This window comes from Salmo salar, chromosome 07, assembly GCF_965601325.2.
Source record: "Salmo salar chromosome 07, fSalSal1, whole genome shotgun sequence".
Classification (NCBI taxonomy): domain Eukaryota; kingdom Metazoa; phylum Chordata; class Actinopteri; order Salmoniformes; family Salmonidae; genus Salmo; species Salmo salar.
In genome coordinates, this window is record NC_138297.1 from 23,172,511 (window position 1) to 23,190,163 (window position 17,653).

Here is a 17,653-nt window from a genome sequence, read left to right on the forward strand (position 1 = left end):
AGTGACTGTACAGCGACGGCGTTATGTGCCATATATGGACATGGGAGTGTTATCTACGAGCTAAAATAGTTCATCCAATGAGACCGCCCCACGTTGGTAGGCAACAACGATGTGTGCTGCTAGAACTGGCCACTCACCGCACAGAAATGTAGGGCATTTGAATCCGTGAAGGAGGGGGTAAAAACCGGACCGGGTGAAGTTTCACTTTAGAAAGCACCTAAGTTGACAGCTGCTGAAGTTATTCAATGTCATGCCACGTAGAGAAAACTAGAATAATTTATTAGATCCATGCGATATTGCAATTTTGGCTGTCTAAACAACGTTGTCCTACGCGAGTAAATTATAGGAACCTTCCATTAGCTGTCCAAGGTGTCACTCGGAACTATTTCTTAGCCGGACTACATATACATATAGCCTCAAAACGATGAAGACGTTATGAAGAAAATTACCGTTTAAATGATATCGTACGTAGTTTGCAATTCAATTATATCAGAGACGTGAAATATACAACTCCAGGAGAAGTGTGAAGTATATAAGTATGGAGTCGGGGCGACGGAAGGGTCTCAGCGGGGTCCTGTCTTCCTTGTCACTGCTCTGTGTCATTCTGGACCTCCAGTTGGACGGTAAGACCAGACAGACAGATAGCAATGTGTTTTTGCCCGAATAGTTCAGTCTGCATAGAGTTGTTGATTTAAAAATACCGGTAACTAAGTATTCGGTTATTTCCTTAGCCAGGTATGCTACGACCGATTGTACAGGATAATCAGGTAGTTTTTTGTGTGCCCTTACTTGTTAACTACTGTAGGCTAGCTAGGCTATCGAAACCCTTTGGCTGTTGGTTTAGTTTTTTACATACTCCCTTTACAAACAAGTCCTATGATTTAAATCTACAGGGAGGAATGTATGTCTACTGTTAAAATGACACAACATTCATGAACATAGCTACTCTGTCTCCTTCATTTAGGTCAGTGGTTATGTGAGCAATTGCCTATGGGGGCTTCCAAGAGGTTCACACTAAGTGTTTTGTTTCAGGTGTCTTGGGGGCAACTCATGTGGAGATTGAGCAGCACTTGGAGATGGGCCGTAAACTGTTGGCTGCCGGTCAACTGGCGGAGGCCCTGTCCCACTACCACTCTGCAGTGGGTAAGGTTACCAACCAGACACACGCATCATTATAGCTCCAGCATCACTGCCCATGTAGCCTGTTTGTCTGTCTCCCTCTCTCTCTGTCTGTACTCTGTTTGTAATAAGTCAAGCTGCTACCACATAACAAAGTCCCTTCAAGTGATGGATTATTTCAGATCTCTCTCTCCCTTATTCTCTTATTCTTTCAGGTCAACACATTTAGTCAACTACACATTCTCAGTCAAATGTGTCCATGTACGCCTAATAAATAATAGTCACATGAAAGTAGAAATCTATTGTGTTCTCCTACTTATCTCCTGTATTTTACCCGATCCCTTCCCTCAGAGGGCGACTCTAAGAACTACCTGACCTACTACAAGCGGGCAGCTGTGTTCCTGGCTATGGGAAAGTCCAAGTCTGCCCTGCCGGACCTGACCAGAGCCATCCAGCTCAAACCTGACTTCCTCGCTGTGAGTGGACACAGACAGTTGTCAACAACATCTCTGTTATCGTGATAAATCACGGTTATAAACAACAATTGTGTGCAATTGTTATTAACTCTTAGAGATAGATAGATTAAAAAAAAACGATCTCCATCCCTTTCTCCTCCATATCCCCTCTTCCCTCTCTCTGCCTCCATGTTTCCAGGCCAGACTGCAGAGAGGGAATATCTTCTTGAAGCAGGGTAACACCCAGGAGGCCCGGGAGGACTTTGAGGCTGTGGTAAGTCTAGATGCATAACAATATAGCTACTATTCTACAACTACCATACTATTAATTATATTTCTATGTCTAGTTACACCTTATCCATCTGTCAACCAAAATCTCACTGCTGTTTTTTCCATACCCTCATCATACTCTAACTGTCTCATATTGCAATTGTTTTTAAATCTCATTCATTATCCCTTTGTCCTTGCAATTATGTGATGTGGGCGAGGTTAAGGGAATCTGAAGGATTAGATACACTTGATATGAGGTTCTATTATGTATTCATAGACCTGATATGAGTCATCTATTATATATTTATAATTGCTATGTCACACAGTTTCTTCAGAAACCTTACTTTTTTAAATTTCCTCAGCTGCAGCGATCCCCTGACCAGGACGAGGCGCGGAACCAGCTGATGAGGGCCAACGAGCTTGAGGAGCTGCAGGAGGAGGCCCACGCGGCCCACCACAGAGGAGACTACAGCACCACCATCACTGTGCTGGACCGCGTTGTAGAGGTAGGGAGTAGCTCCACCACAGGGCCTAGTCATTGGGCCTGGTCATGGAGGTAGGGTTTAGCTCTGCCACAGGGCCTAGACATTGAGAACTCTATTTCACCTAGCCTCTTAAACATGATCCTCAATACCTTCATCAATCTGTGGTGCACTATACTTCAACAGACTTGGTATCAAATCATAAATTCACACCACTGAACTCTCCCTACCTACCTACCTCCCACCCTTCTCTCTTTCCAGCTCTCCCCCTGGGACCCTGAGTCTCGGGAGCTCCGGGCTGAATGCTACATTCGTCTGGGAGACCCTCGGAAGGCCATCCAGGACCTGACCCCCACCACCCGGCTGAGGAACGACAACCGAGCTGCCTTCCTCAAGCTCAGCACCCTGCACTATGACCTGGGGGAGCACCAGGAGTCACTAGGGTACGCTCACTAGAAAATGGTATTAGTAATAAGGTGGAGTGATTTAAACAAACAACCACATTTACCAAGCAAATACATGTAAATTAAGAGGTTGTAATCTTCAGAGCAACATTGGTTTGTGTTTTTGTATCTGTGGTTGATGTTTGACACTTGAAGTTTGAGAGTTAGTAAAGAATGCTCACTCTCTTTCAAACATACTAACACTTTCAATTTTATTTGACAGGCAAAAATCTCAAACCGCTTTGCAATGTGTAAGTCTGTCTCTCCTTCCTTTCCCTCTGCAGTCATGTCAGGGAGTGTCTGAAGCTGGATCAGGACGACAAGGAGTGTTTCTCCCATTACAAACGGGTGAAGAAGCTCAGCAAGCAGCTGGACTCTGCCGAGGAGCACATCCAGGAGGAAAGGTCAGTACCACTGCATCTAGCTAGTATGGCAGTCTAGTCCCTGTGAGGGTATCTCTTAGGTTCTAGGGATTGACATTAAAGACTGAAATGCCGTTGCCCATCAGACAAATCGGAAGTATTTTAATTGTTTACATTTTTCGGGGGGGTTGGGGTTGCCCTGAAATTATGATCACTGGCCCGAAAATGTAAATTAGCTATTTACACGCAGAAGTGCCATATGTTGCCTGCCTTTCATCAACACATAGGGCAGTAGACAAAGATCAGTACTGGATTTCTTTGTATTTTGGTTGTTATCAGTAAAAAATTTTAAAAAAAAACATATTGGAGAAGGCTCAACTTGCCCGTCTGCCCTAAATACCCTAAACTGTCTATCTTTCACTTAAACAATGGGGAGGAACCAGAAAGAAACAGTATGTTTTAGGCTACTGGAATAAAATGCAGTTTGGTTGTTTTCACTTTTTTTATCACCTGCCTAATGGGGCAACTTCAACTTGAGCAACGGCTCAGTTCATATACCCCAAGCAATAGGGCAACCCTTAAGGTCAATCCCTGCCTCCCTATGTGAGCTTATATGGTAGCCCATCTCTGTGGTAGTCCCTTCCTGTGGGCAATGTTTCAGTCCCTATGGGAGTTTTATATTTCAGTTCCTGTGTTCCCTCGACAGGTTTATATTTGAGGTTTCTTTGACAGTTTTATCACTAAACCTATTTGTATCCACTGGTTGATTTATATATTTTATATATATGACTATTGTACGGCAGTTCTATTTAACTCTTGTCCTAAAATGAATGTTATTAAATGTTTGTTTTCAGGTATCAGGATGCCATAGACAAGTATGAGTCAGTGATGAGGACAGAGCCTAATGTCCCATACTACACCAATAAGGCCAAGGAGAGAATCTGCTTCTGCTTGGTCAAGGTGGGTCCCATCACATTGACACGTTTAACCCATGGAGTGGGCCATTTCTGTGACCATAGTCACGTATGTAGATTAGCATGACCTGTCCCTCTACTGAAGTCAAGTCAATTGTTAGTGTATTGGAAATTCTCCTAATTACTTTTACAACTGCTGATATTACTAATTATGTAATTACAAATAGAATGGGGAAACAATGATGATGCTTATAAGTGTTACTCCATTTGTCTCCACCAGAACAAGATGCCTGCTATGGCAATAGACATTTGTTCGGAGGCCCACCAGAGAGACCCACGCAACATCAACATCCTCCGCGACAGAGCTGAGGCCTTCATCCTCAACCAGGACTACGAGAAAGGTACTTTCACCATGCTATTACTGTAACAAAGAGAATGATGACACGTAGGGATAAGACTTTGTGCCGCATTTGTTTCCCCTCCGTCAAGTACTCAAACAATGGCTTTCAAACCTACGAAGTAAACAAACCCGGTGTTTTGTAGCCAGGACCAGTCTAACGCCGACCTGATTACTGCACATCCAAATCCCAGCTGGATGATTGTAACAGCTTTGTCAAGTATCCATTTTGATCTTTCTCTCTCTGCCTTTTTTTTTTTTTTTTTTCTCCTTACCTTGCCCTCCCTCTCTCTAGCGGTGGAGGACTACCAGGAAGCGAGGGAGTTTGATATGGAGAACAATGAGATCAGGGAAGGTCTGGAGCGAGCCCAGAAACTGCTCAAGCTCTCCCGGAAGAGAGATTATTACAAGATCCTAGGTGTCAATAGGTATGACTGACCTAGAGAAGGGAGCTCTGTTCAAATACTTCTTCAAAGCATAATTCCTTCCTTCCTTGGCATAATCTACAGTGTAGTTATGATCTATAAGCAATTAGACAAGTGACAAGTTGATTCTATTGAATGATATTCTATTATTTTCACCATCTGTGATCACCTCAAGGTAATGGGGGATGCATTTGCTCCTTGTATTCAAACAAGCTTTTACCTTACCAACATGTTGTTTTTCTCCAGGAGTGCCAACAAACAGGAAATAATCAAGGCGTACAGGAAACTGGCCCAACAGTGGCATCCTGACAACTTCAGAGAGGAGTCGGAAAAGAAGGAGGCAGAGAAGAGGTTTATCGACATCGCCTCTGCTAAAGAGGTGCTCACCGACCCAGGTAATGAACTGTATATGTACCTGATAATGTTGCTCAAGCTGGTAGATAAGATCACTACTAACTAAACTGTCCCATACTGGAAAATCTATGACTGTATTTAGGAAGCTGTAAACTATTTGCAGTATGATAACGTCCTGTCGGGCCTCTTTCCTGGAATCTACATTTGTGTTGAAAACGTAGCTTGTTGTACATTACTCATGTCTCCCTACCCCGAACCGCTAGAAATGCGCCAGAAGTTTGACTCCGGTGAGGACCCCCTGGACCCAGAGAGTCAACAGGGAGGCGGTCAGGGTGGCCAGGGATGGCCCTTCCACTTCAACCCCTTCGAGTCTGGCGGCAACTACCACTTCAAGTTCCACCACTAGTGAGGACGAGACAAGAACCATGGGGGGGGGGGGCTGACTGACAATTGGAGGATTTTAGGGCTATGACAACCCGTGGAGTAACTGGTGGATGTACCCAGGGGTTGGATTTGGGGGATTCAGGTTGGATATGGGGTGTTGTGGGTAATGTAGTGAGACAATGGGGATGTGAATGACACTGTCAAAGGCGTTGGACTACTACTGTACTGCGAGGGGTTGAGTTGTACAGAGTTAAACTTTCCTACCACAGATTCTACATGGATGAAACTAAGTGACAATGTTGTCGGCTGTTGACTTGAGCGGTCGAAGACGAGCAAATAAAGTCCTGAATTGGTGCGCTGTTCAGTCCTCCCAACTTGGCCCAGGCTGTTGATCCTGTCATTGCATCCCTCCATGTTATTTTTCTTTGGGATGTCTGCTGCTGCTTTTACTTTTGCTTGGTATTTCTTCCATTTTTCGTCTATTCAACGTAGCTCTTTTGGTTTTTGCTCGACTAGCCTGGATGCTGGACTGTTTCTCCATTTATTTAAAGGCCCAGTGCAGTCAAATGTTATTTTCCTCTGCTATATATATATATATATATATTCTCTCTCAGGATGGATTAATATTGTGAAAATTGTATAATGCCCTTTTTAGTACAAGAGCTCTTTGAAATTTCAGCCTGTTTTGGTGGGATGGAGTTTTGGCCTGCCTGGTGACCAATAAGAAAGAGTTACAAACCCCTCTGCCAATAAAGCTTGACCACTCCCAGACAGTCCTAGTAAAATTATTGCTTGAGAAATTACAATTTTCAAAGAAAACAATTTGAAATGAAACCAATTACAATAAGGTACTTCATTGTTACCCAAAAATGATTTGATATTGAGATAAAAACACTGTATTGGACCTTTTTAATAATACTTGGATAAGCTCAAGTCGGATAAAAGCAGATTCAGACTGACACCCAAGCTACTCAAACTGATTTATATTCAGAGCTTTCAGAATGTTTTAGAAGAGATTGATGTCGTTTTCTTCTTCACTAAACAATGTTTGTTATATTTCTATCTGCAAAGCTTTGAATGTTCTCCACTGAGTATACCCTTGACTTGACTTAATTGACACAACAGGTGTTATGGAAGAGTTGGTGACCTACTCCTTCCTGGTTGTGTACCCAATCAAAAGGGTGAGTGGATGAAGCATGTCTGTCTACTTCCTGAAAGAGCCTGTGTTATCTCTCCCTTTTCATTGATTTGAAAGTGTCTTTTGAAAACTTTTTCATTTACCGGTCTTTTTAATAACTAATCCTCCTGTGTTCCCCAGTCCAAAGCAACTGAAGGGACTCCCTGCAACGACAAACAGATGACTTGCGTCATTTTAGTGTATCAAACAAATTATGGACTACAACCAAATGATGGATTGTCAATATCATCCTGTCAAGTCCACTGTTAACATAATGAGTTCTAAGGATGCAGTATAGCTGTAACTGAAAGCTTTTTATGTCACCGACTGCTCAACTACGTGATCATTTTAATGTGACCACTGTTGAATAACTTCCTGGTACAGGTTTGTTTCTAGGGGGTTTTCTCATTGCCAAACAGAATGAACTAAAATGCTCAAACTATTAAAATATGGAAACAAACAACCCTGTTCTCTGGTTATTTTACACTGTTATAAATTCATGGTTCAGGTATAATTTTAGTACTATACTGATGGAATACCATCTCTAGCTCATGTCTTTTTTGTGCAAATCATCTTCCAGTAGCAAGCAGGTCTGTCTAGTTCCATGAAAATGTTCATGTGTGCTTGACCTATTTGACTGAGTATACCAAACACATTACCAGAAAATAATAGCTAACCTTTGCAATCCTGTGTCATCATGCAAGCTCGGGGCCCTGAGTCTGAACCCTGCCCTGGTGAAGGTAGGAAACATCACTACTTGGCTGCTCCTCAACACAGGGGCCCCAAAAGGGTGCGTGCTCAACCCCCTCCTGTACTCCCTGTTCACTCACACACGCCTCCAATTCAATCAAGTCTACAGACGATACAAGAGTAGTAGGCCTGATTACCAATAATGACAAGACAGCCTACAGGGAGGAGGTGAGTGCTTTGGCGGAGTGGTGCCAGGAAAGTAACGTCAACAAAACTATGGAGCTGATCGTGGACTTCAGGAAATGGCAACGGCACCTCTTCAACCTCAGGATGCTGAAGAAATATGGCTTGGCCCCTGACACCTTCACAAACTTTTACAGATGCACAATTGAGAGCATCCTGTCAGGCTGTATCACCGCTTGGTACGGCAACTGCGCCACCTGCAACCGCAAGGCTCTCCAGAGGATGGTGTGGTCAGCCCAACGCATCCCCGGGAGCACACTGCCTGACCTTCAGGACATCTACAGCACCCGAGCTCATCAAAGCTGGGACCAAAAAACGGCTATCTCAAGGCCATCAGACGTTTAAATAGCCATCACTAGCCGGCTACCACCCGGTTACTCAACCCTGCCCTATATACATAGACAAGGAATCTCTGGTCACTTTGTTTACATACTGCTTTACTCATTTCATATGTATATACTGTATTTTAGTCCATACCACTCCGACATTGCTCGTCCTAATATTTATATATTAATTCCATTCTTTTACTTTTAGATGTGTGTATTGTTGTGAATTATTAGAGACTACTGCACTGTCGCTACACCCGCAATAACATCTAAATATGTATATGTGACCAATAAAATTTGACTTGATCTCTACTGAACAGCTAACGGATGGCCTCAAATGGTGTGACCTGGAAAGACTTACCCTGATGAGTGAGATGGAGGACATTCGTTAATAACCTATGCTCTAATAGGAGCCAAGGGTTTTAAGTCAAGTAAGTAATTCACTTTAGCTATTCATATGCTCTGAAATATCTGTAACTGCTGCACTATCAGTATGTAAGGAAAGTCTGCATCGTTCCACATTGACAGATCAGACACAGGTTTAGATACCGAAATGTATTGAAAAACATTTATCACACAGACATATACTGTACAGTCTGGCTCAGTCCCATGCCCCTTATTGCACAAATACCTTTTATACTCTGTATTAACTTCACACACACTAATGTCACTGGGGATGCCTGGTTACATTTCGCACACATCTTGGCTCTGACTGGTAAACCCATGACACTGGCACCAGAGATCAGCTGCATCTGGAATTCCTTTGATTGAACTCTCCATTTCAAGTCTGTACTGTAGCCTTTTCTAGGATACTGTCCTCCAACTTTGGGTGAGCTCAGCTTGTTCTTCAGTGGCTGCCCCCGAACCCCTGTGTGTCGGCCAGGGTGTCTGACTCCACCTCGATGGAGACCACGTGGTGGCCAGGAATCATGGCTAACCCCAGCACTCTGGGCTCACCCTGGGAGAAGGAGTCTGATGCAAAAAACAAGCAAGACAAGCACACAAAATACATTTTAAATATGGATCTGTACACACAGTGTAATAATGGTCATGTTACAAAATAGAAACTACATATCATGTGGGGAAGCTAGAGTAGTGTTTACTCCCGGTCCCAGAGAGCTACAGCGCCTTCAGTATTCATACCCTTTGACTTACCCCACAGTTTGTTGTGTTACCGCCCAAATTCTAAATGGATTCAATGTTTTTTTCTCACCCATCTACACACAACACTCCATAATGACAAAGGGAAAACATGTTTAGACATATTTGCAAATTTATTGAAAATGAAATATATTATTTATATAAGTATTCGCACCCCTTAGTCAATACTTTGTATAAGCTAATTGGGCAGCAATTACAGCTGAGAGTCTCTTAAGAACTTTAAACACCTGGATTGTGCAACATTTGCCCATTATTATTTTCAAAGTTCTTCAAGCTCTGTGAAATTGGCTGTTGTTCATTGCTAGACAATTATTTTCAGGTCTTGCCATAGATTTTCAAGTAGATTGACGTCAAAACTGTAACTCGGCCACTCAGGAACATTCACAGTCTTCTTGGTAAGCAACTCCAGTGTAGATTTGGCCTTGTGTTGTAGGTTATTGTCCTGCTGAAAGGTGAATTCATCTCCCAGTGTCTGGTGGAAAGCAGACTGAACCAGGTTTTCCTCTATAATTTTGTCTGTGCTTAGCTCCAATCAGTTTCTTTATCCTGAAAAACTCCCCAGTCCTTAACGATTACAAGCATACCCATAACATGACTCAGTAATGGATTTTCCCTCAACATAACACTTTTTATTCATGCTTTGTTGGACTAAGGTAATACTGTACAGGCTTCCTTTTGTTCAGTCTGTCAAATAGGTTAGTATTGTGGAGTAACTACAATGTTGTTGATCCATCCTCAGTTTTCTCCTATCACAGCCATTAAACTCTGTAACTGTTTTAAAGTTACCATTGGCCTCATGGTGAAATCCATGAGCAATTAAATTTCGCTTCTCTCCGGCAACTGAGTTAGGAAGGACGCCTGCATATTTGTAGTGACTGGGTGTATTGATACAGCATCTAAAGTGTAATTAATAACTTCACCATTCTCAAAGGGATATTCAATGTCTGCTTTTCTTTTTTGCCATCTACCAATAGGTGCCCTTCTTTGCGAGGCATTGGAAAAATGTGTTGAATATCTGCGTTCGAAATTCACTGCTCAACTGAGGGACCTTACAAATAATTGTATGTGTGGGGAACAGAGATGAGGTAGTCATAAAAAAAATCATGTTCAACACTGTTATTGCACACAGAGTCCATGCAACTCATTATCTGACTTGTTAAACACGTTTGCTCCTGAACGTATTTAGGCTTGTCATAACAAAGGGGTTGAATACTTATTTACTCAAGACATTTCAGCTTTTCATTTTGAATTGATTTGAAAAAAATCGAAAAACATAATTCCACTTTTACATTATGTGGTATTGTGTGTAGGCTAGTGAAAAAAACAGATACATTTAGTTCATTTTAAATTCAGGCCGTAACACAATAAAACGTGGAAATATGGATTGCATTTCTGATTGCAGGTTTTTACAGCAAATCAACTAATGATTGACTGGTCAGCTGAATCAGGTGTGTTAGTGCTGGGTTGGGACAAAACCCGACTGCTCTGCAGGAACAGGGGTGAAGAGCAGTGAACTTGCTAGAGTATGTAGGCCTAATATGTACTTTATTTACCTGAGGATTTGAGGAACTCCTGAGCGGACCCCAGGATGACGTTGCAGTCTCTATCTGTGCACAGGAACAGTCCCACCAGCGTCCGTCCGTCTGTCATTCTGATTCTCATGTTCTTGTTCAGCAGGCTCTCCAGCTTCTGACGCACTCTGGAAGAAGAGGATGACAGTTCACTCTGCCCCTAGAAATAGGGATTGGGGAGAAATTAGATGATAGGCCTATAATCATTCAAGGGTAAATCCCTTCGAATTCAATCACTTTTTGACAGCATCCCTTCCGGTCAGAAATTTAATTTTTGAACGCGAATGCCAAAAGTTCAGAAGATAAAGGTGCTCAAAGTTGACACATTTCGCATACCCCACCATACCATGAGACATCCATGTCTTCATCACTGGAAAATATAAACAGTTGAGATTTATATCATTTAAAAGCTTACATTGTTAAAATATTTTATTTATTGAAAAGAAAAACGTTTTAAAACACAAATTGTCATTTTTAAACCTTAACGTAAATGATAAAAAGTACAGATAAACTCCCCCCCAAATATCATATTCCCATAGGTTGTAGCTTAAACCCTATTTCACATTATCTGAGGTTTTTGTGTTGTGACAGCCATCAGTTGAGACAACATGCTCTTAAATACAGGGTTGGTGTCATTTCAATCATAGAAATAGATTTAAAAGAATGGACCTATCCCAGTTCAGACCACTGCAATTTAGCTGGTACAGCATAGACATTTAAATTTAAATTGTAACTTCTAATTACTATCACAAGATGACCGCTCGTCCACCCACCGTCGAACGTCAACGTAAAACATCATGTCTATTCTATTATCTATATTTCTATGATTTCAATAGGTTTCCTATAGAGGAAAGGCAGTATAATTTAAAACTACAGATATTCCCATTCAAGTCAACATTCTCTGATGTGTGGACCTCCAACCATCTCTGTGGTACCATTTGAAAGTAGAAATGTCCATTTTTTTATTCCCATTTTAGTACATTTATCACCCAAAACATGAAACTCACCCTGTATTCAAGAGCATGTTGTATCTCAAACGTTAGCAGACAAAACACAAAAACCTTAGATTATGTAAAATAGGATCTAGGCTACAACATATGCAAATATGAAAAGAATTTTGAGTTCATGCATTTTTTGATAATTGGCATAAAAAAAATGTGTGGGGGGGGGGGAATTATCTAATAGTTTGACAATCCTGTTTGTAAGCTTTTACATGAGATCAATCTCAACTGTTTATACACTGCTCAAAAAAATAAAGGGAACACTTAAACAACACAATGTAACTCCAAGTCAATCACACTTTTGTGAAATCAAACTGTCCACTTAGGAAGCAACACTGATTGACAATCAATTTCACATGATGTTGTGCAAATGGAATAGACAACAGGTGGAAATTATAGGCAATTAGCATGACACCCCCAATAAAGGAGTGGTCCTGCAGGTGGGGACCACAGACCACTTCTCAGTTCCTATGCTTCCTGGCTGATGTTTTGGTCACTTTTGAACGCTGGCGGTGCTTTCACTCTAGTGGTAGCATGAGACGGAGTCTACAACCCACACAAGTGGCTCAGGTAGTGCAGCTCATCCAAGATGGCACATCAATGCGAGCTGTGGCAAGAAGGTCTGCTGTGTCTGTCAGCGTAGTGTCCAGAGCATGGAGGCGCTACCAGGAGACAGGCCAGTACATCAGGAAACGTGGAGGAGGCCGTAGGAGGGCAACAACCCAGCAGCAGGACCGCTACCTCCGCCTTTGTGCAAGGAGGAGCAGGAGAAGCACTGCCAGAGCCCTGCAAAATGACCTCCAGCAGGCCACAAATGTGCATGTGTCTGCTCAAACGGTCAGAAACAGACTCCATGAGGGTGGTATGAGGGCCCGAAGTCCACAGGTGGGGGTTGTGCTTACAGCCCAACACCGTGCAGGACGTTTGGCATTTGCCAGAGAACACCAAGATTGGCAAATTTGCCACTGGCGCCCTGTGCTCTTCACAGATGAAAGCAGGTTCACACTGAGCACCTGACAGACGTGACACAGTCTGGAGACGCCGTGGAGAACGTTCTGCTGCCTGCAACATCCTCAAGCATGACCGGTTTGGCGGTGGGTCAGTCATGGTGTGGGGTGGCATTTCTTTGAGGGGCCGCACAGCCCTCCATGTGCTCGCCAGAGGTAGCCTGACTGCCATTAGGTACCGAGATGAGATCCTCAGACCCCTTGTGAGACCATATGCTGGTGCGGTTGGCCCTCGGTTCCTCCTAATGCAAGACAATGCTAGACCTCATGTGGCTGGAGTGTGTCAGCAGTTCCTGCAAGAGGAAGGCATTGATGCTATGGACTGGCCCACCCGTTCCCCAGACCTGAATCCAATTGAGCACATCTGGGACATCATGTCTCGCTCCATTCACAAACGCCACGTTGCACCACAGACTCTCCAGAAGTTGGCGGATGCTTTAGTCCAGGTCTGGGAGGAGATCCCTCAGGAGACCATCCGCCACCTCATCAGGAGCATGCCCAGGCGTTGTAGGGAGGTCATACAGGCACGTGGAGGCCACACACACTACTGAGCCTCATTTTGACTTGTTTTAAGGACATTACATCAAAGTTGGATCAGCCTGTAGTGTGGTTTTCCACTTTAATTTTGAGTGTGACTCCAAATCCAGACCTCCATGGGTTGATAAATTGGATTTCCATTGATTATTTTTGTGTGATTTTGTTGTCAGCACATTCAACTATGTAAAGAAAAAAAGTATTTAATAAGATTATTTCTTTCATTCAGATCTAGGATGTGTTGTTTAAGTGTTCCCTTTATTTTTTTGAGCAGTATATTTTCCAGTGATGAAGATATGGATGTCTCATGGTATGGTGGGGTATGCAAAATGGGTCAATTTTGAGCACTTTTATCTCTTGAATGTTTTGGCATTCAGATCCAAAAAGTCACTTTCTATGGTGCCCCTTATGGGCCATGGTGGTGAGAAAAAAAGTCCAGGCTAATCTGCTCCCTCAGTTTTTTTTATCCGTTCTCTACGATTTTTTTTATCCATTCCCTACAATTTATTTATTTGTTCCCTACAATTTTTAATTTGTTCCCTACAATTTCTTATTCGTTCCCTACAATTTTTTTTATAAGCTACTCCTGAAGTCCTTGTGGATTTAAGTAGCCTATCTCTAGGCCTAAAAACGTCATTCTCCTTATGTAGGCTACCATGACTGTCCAGGACTATAAGACAAACTACTTTTGAGCATTTTGTTTACCATCAAACTAGCTCTGGTCCATGCGCATGCGTACGTATCCGACGCATGTGAATGGATCAGAGCTAGGTAAATTAAGTGTTCAAAAGTCATGTCATGTTGTCAACCTTGCCAAGGGGAAGTTTGACAAGCATACAAGGAGAAAAAGCCAGACGGTTGCGATGCACCCAATATCACCATTATGCTTCTTTTACTTATGGGTAAATGCATTTGAAGTAGACCACTTTTTGACAGCACCCCTTTTGATTTGAACGAAACCTTCCATACATATATGCCCATTGTAGAAGTCATGGAGCCCCTTAGGGGTCATGGTGTGTTAAAAAACAGGCTAATCCATTCCATCAGTTTTTTTTTATCCATTCCCTCTGATTATTTATACTTTCCCTCTGTTTTATTTGTTTATTCGTTCCCTCTTCTCCTTATGTAGGCTACCATGACGGTCCCACTTGGCCGATAACATATTGCAGCCTAAATGTAATTGTATTTAGTTATTACATGCTCCAAACGGTGTGTTCATATGCCTGAAAAGCCAGGAGCATCACTCGCAGTCATAAATGAATGATGCATGTTTAGGATGCAAACCAGATAGGTTATATTCGGATTCATGCCACTTGGATCCATTTTGAGCACCTCTCCTCCCCGCAACCCAGTGTTTTACCCCTTGTGCATTAAGTCAGGGACATATGTCCAGTAAAACATGGTCCAGACAAACGCAACGTGCATGTGACTCACCGGTGGCAGAAAGAAAAGGCATGCGAATTTACTGTGCATCATTTTGGTGCAATGATGCGCTCTCATCCCTGCACTAGGCAGGTGAACATCTGCCATAGCCAACCCGGCACAAAGAAAGATGGTTTAAAGCAGCTCTGGCTCTATGTGGTATGTTTATAACTAAAACGGATAGCTATTTGCTTGGTTACGATGACAATACGTTCACCTGGAAATCAGCTGATGTAGCTAAAGAAATCCTTCGGAAAATAGACAGAACAGCTAAGGTCATGAAGCAGAGCCAGACGGATTTATTGCCTAGGGATGAGAGCACTGTATTTGCACCTTGAGTGGTTTTGCACATCCGTTACCTATTATTTGTCCTTATGATTCGGAGACATATGAAAACACTGAAACTGGAAATGAGCTAATGAATGGTCAGTGATCATCACCATTTGAAGCATGTAATTAACTAAATAGAATAACAATTGGGCTGCAATATGTTATTGGCCAAGTGGGACTGTCATGGAGAAGAGGGAATGAATGAAAAAAAGGAATGGATAAAAAAACAAGGTAACAAATAAAACATCTGTGGATATTGATTTTTAAAAATGTAGGGAACGAATACAAAATCTGAGGGAACTAATAAAAAAACGAGGGACAGATAAATAAATCAGAGGGAATGGATAATAAAACTGAGGGAATGGATTAGCCTGGTGGGATTTTTTTTAACCATGACCCCTAAAGGGCTCAGTAACTTTCTGAGCACTTCTAAAATGGGCAAGTATGTATGAAAGGCTTCATTCAAATCAACAGGGGTGCTGTCAAAAAGTGATTGAATTCAAATTGATTTACCCACAAGTAAAAGAAGCATAATGGTGATATTGGGTGCATCTCAACCATCTGGCTTCCTCTCCTTGTATGCTTGTCAAACTTCCCCTTTGCAAGGTTGACAAGGAGACACGACGTTTGAACATTTTTTTTTTTAGACTAGGCAAGTCAGTTAAGAACTAATTCTTATATACAATGACGGCCTATACCGGCCAAACCCGGCCAACGCTGGGCCAATTGTGTGCTGCCCTATGGGACTCCCAATCACAGCCGGTTGTGATACAGCCTTGATTCAAACCAGGGTGTCTGTAGTGACGCCTCTAACACTGAGATGTAGTGCCTTATACCGCTGTGCCACCCGGGAGCCCAATTTACCTAGCCTGGTCCATGCACATGTGTTGGTTGTATATACATGCACATTGGACCAGAGCTAGTAAACAAAATGCTCAAAAGTAATTTGTCTTATAGCCCCGGATGTTGCCTACTGTGTTCAGCCAATCAGACCAGGTGTGAAAAAAAAACAACTGTATGCAATATGCAACATGCGGGACGAGCGTTAGCCACTCTAGCATGGTTGTGAAAACTGTGCTTCATAAAAGAAAGTACGCATATTTCCCCCCCAAAAAATCAGCCTTGTAGCCATTAAACCGATATATGGGGGAATTTGACGCCGGAATGGAGAATGTTTAACGTACGAACTGATCCACGGGGGAGACGAGTTTATAGACGGCTGCATACGCTCACTTTGGCTAGTAAAGCTGATTTATGGTCATTCTGGCGTCTGCATTGGCCGTACAACAGGGTTTCCAATTGGCGGCCCTTGGGACAAATTTATATAAGGGCGTTCTTACTTATTGTGCTTTGCAGAGCTGTTGTGAAGGAAGTTGTCAAGGAAGTGAGTGTGTTTATACAGGACATACCGCCCCCAACTACCGTCAACCAATCATTTCAATGCGGAGCTATACGGAGCCCTCCGCATTGTTACAACATTTGGGAGGTGCACGGCGATGCAGTACTGAGCTTCATTTGGCCGCAATTGCGTCACACGCTTTGTACGGAGCTTCCGGCCCACATTTCCAGATCAAGCTTAAATTAGCTTTTAAGACGAAACGACTCAATATCGCCATCTGCCAGCCTTTGGGTTAGATTATAACTATGGAGAAGAAGCTACTTTAGACTATTGAAATGCACCCTTTAAGAAATGCAAAAGCGTATCACATTTAACAGATGTTTCTGGTCCTACTATTCTTGGTAATGCCAATAGTACTGTAGCCAGCAGATCCGACCCGCTTGCTTACAGCTACACTAGGGTCGGACAGACTTCCTGTGTAGATTAAGACCCTGCACAGCCGGCACAAGATATGGCTCGGAAAACGTACCTCAATCCAGGGATGAGAAATGTGTTGTACTTCAAATTGTCCCACTATCCCAAGTGTTACACCGAGAAGATTGAACGATTTGCTGATTTTCGTCCTCATGCTAGATAGCGGTAGCCACAGCACTGGCAGCCATTATGGAATGGAACGTGCTGTTGAACAAAGGAGCTGATTGGCTGACATTACCATTCCAAAAGTGCTGCTGTGGCTTCTGCTACCTGGCATGAGGGTGAAATTGACAGATTTCCGGCAAAACTAGCAGATCTTGTTCAATCTTCTCGCTGTAATAGTTGGGATAATGGGACAATTCAGAGAACAAAACATAAACCCTTTAATCTACACAGGAAGTATGTCCGACCCTAGTGCAGCTGCAAGAATTCGGATCGGCTGGCTAATGGTACTGTAGGTTCTAGACAAATAGCGTTAGCTAGCTACTACTGTAGCTACGTTAGCATAGCTAGCTAGTGGATCCAACTTGCCCAACAAATGTATGAATCAGTTGCGCACGCTCTCCTTTCAGTTTGGCAAAGTGAATATTATGCGTTAAAAGTGTATAAAGTACGAGAATATTAAACGTATATCACCCCTACATGAGTTGATGGACCATTTTCTTCAATCATTGTTGCCATTCCACCCTTTCTTGATTCTATTTTTCTTGCGGAATCATTTCTATGACGTACAACCGGAAATGCATCAGGGAATACATTGCATTATGGGTATT

General features: G+C 42.7%; 2 protein-coding genes across 4 annotated transcripts; one reads left to right on the forward strand and one right to left on the reverse strand.

Moving 5' to 3' along the window:
- Positions 1–117: 117 nt before the first annotated feature.
- On the forward strand, positions 118–7,245 carry dnajc3b (DnaJ (Hsp40) homolog, subfamily C, member 3b). The gene is made up of 12 exons (XM_014206889.3): positions 118–623; positions 1,033–1,143; positions 1,471–1,595; positions 1,774–1,848; positions 2,207–2,350; positions 2,588–2,769; positions 3,054–3,173; positions 3,986–4,091; positions 4,326–4,446; positions 4,738–4,870; positions 5,114–5,262; positions 5,485–7,245. The coding sequence occupies exons 1-12, from the start codon at positions 539–541 to the stop codon at positions 5,625–5,627; spliced, it is 1,494 nt and encodes a 497-aa protein (XP_014062364.1). The 5' UTR covers positions 118–538; the 3' UTR covers positions 5,628–7,245.
- A 1,336-nt stretch (positions 7,246–8,581) lies between these two features.
- On the reverse strand, positions 8,582–17,641 carry lsmd1 (LSM domain containing 1). Of its 3 annotated transcripts, none has more exons than XM_014206806.3 (3): positions 17,523–17,641; positions 10,756–10,901; positions 8,582–9,013 (listed from the first exon to the last, which is right to left on the reverse strand). In XM_014206806.3, the coding sequence occupies exons 1-3, from the start codon at positions 17,537–17,539 to the stop codon at positions 8,889–8,891; spliced, it is 288 nt and encodes a 95-aa protein (XP_014062281.1). In that variant the 5' UTR covers positions 17,540–17,641; the 3' UTR covers positions 8,582–8,888.
- Positions 17,642–17,653: the final 12 nt, after the last annotated feature.

Bases quoted from the DNA above. Each gene is read 5' to 3' on its own strand.
- lsmd1 (XM_014206805.3), bottom strand. From the start codon at position 17,561: ATGGCAACAATGATTGAAGAAAATGGTCCATCAACTCATGTAGGG. The intron at 10,934-17,516 runs GTGATATACGTT...CCCTATTTCTAG, and splicing joins GTCCATCAACTCATGTAGGG to GGGCAGAGTGAACTGTCATC. The intron at 9,014-10,755 runs GTAAATAAAGTA...TTTTTGCATCAG, and splicing joins GGAGTTCCTCAAATCCTCAG to ACTCCTTCTCCCAGGGTGAG.
- dnajc3b (XM_014206889.3), top strand. From the start codon at position 539: ATGGAGTCGGGGCGACGGAAGGGTCTCAGCGGGGTCCTGTCTTCCTTG. The intron at 3,174-3,985 runs GTCAGTACCACT...GTTTGTTTTCAG, and splicing joins GAGCACATCCAGGAGGAAAG to GTATCAGGATGCCATAGACA. The intron at 4,871-5,113 runs GTATGACTGACC...GTTTTTCTCCAG, and splicing joins AAGATCCTAGGTGTCAATAG to GAGTGCCAACAAACAGGAAA.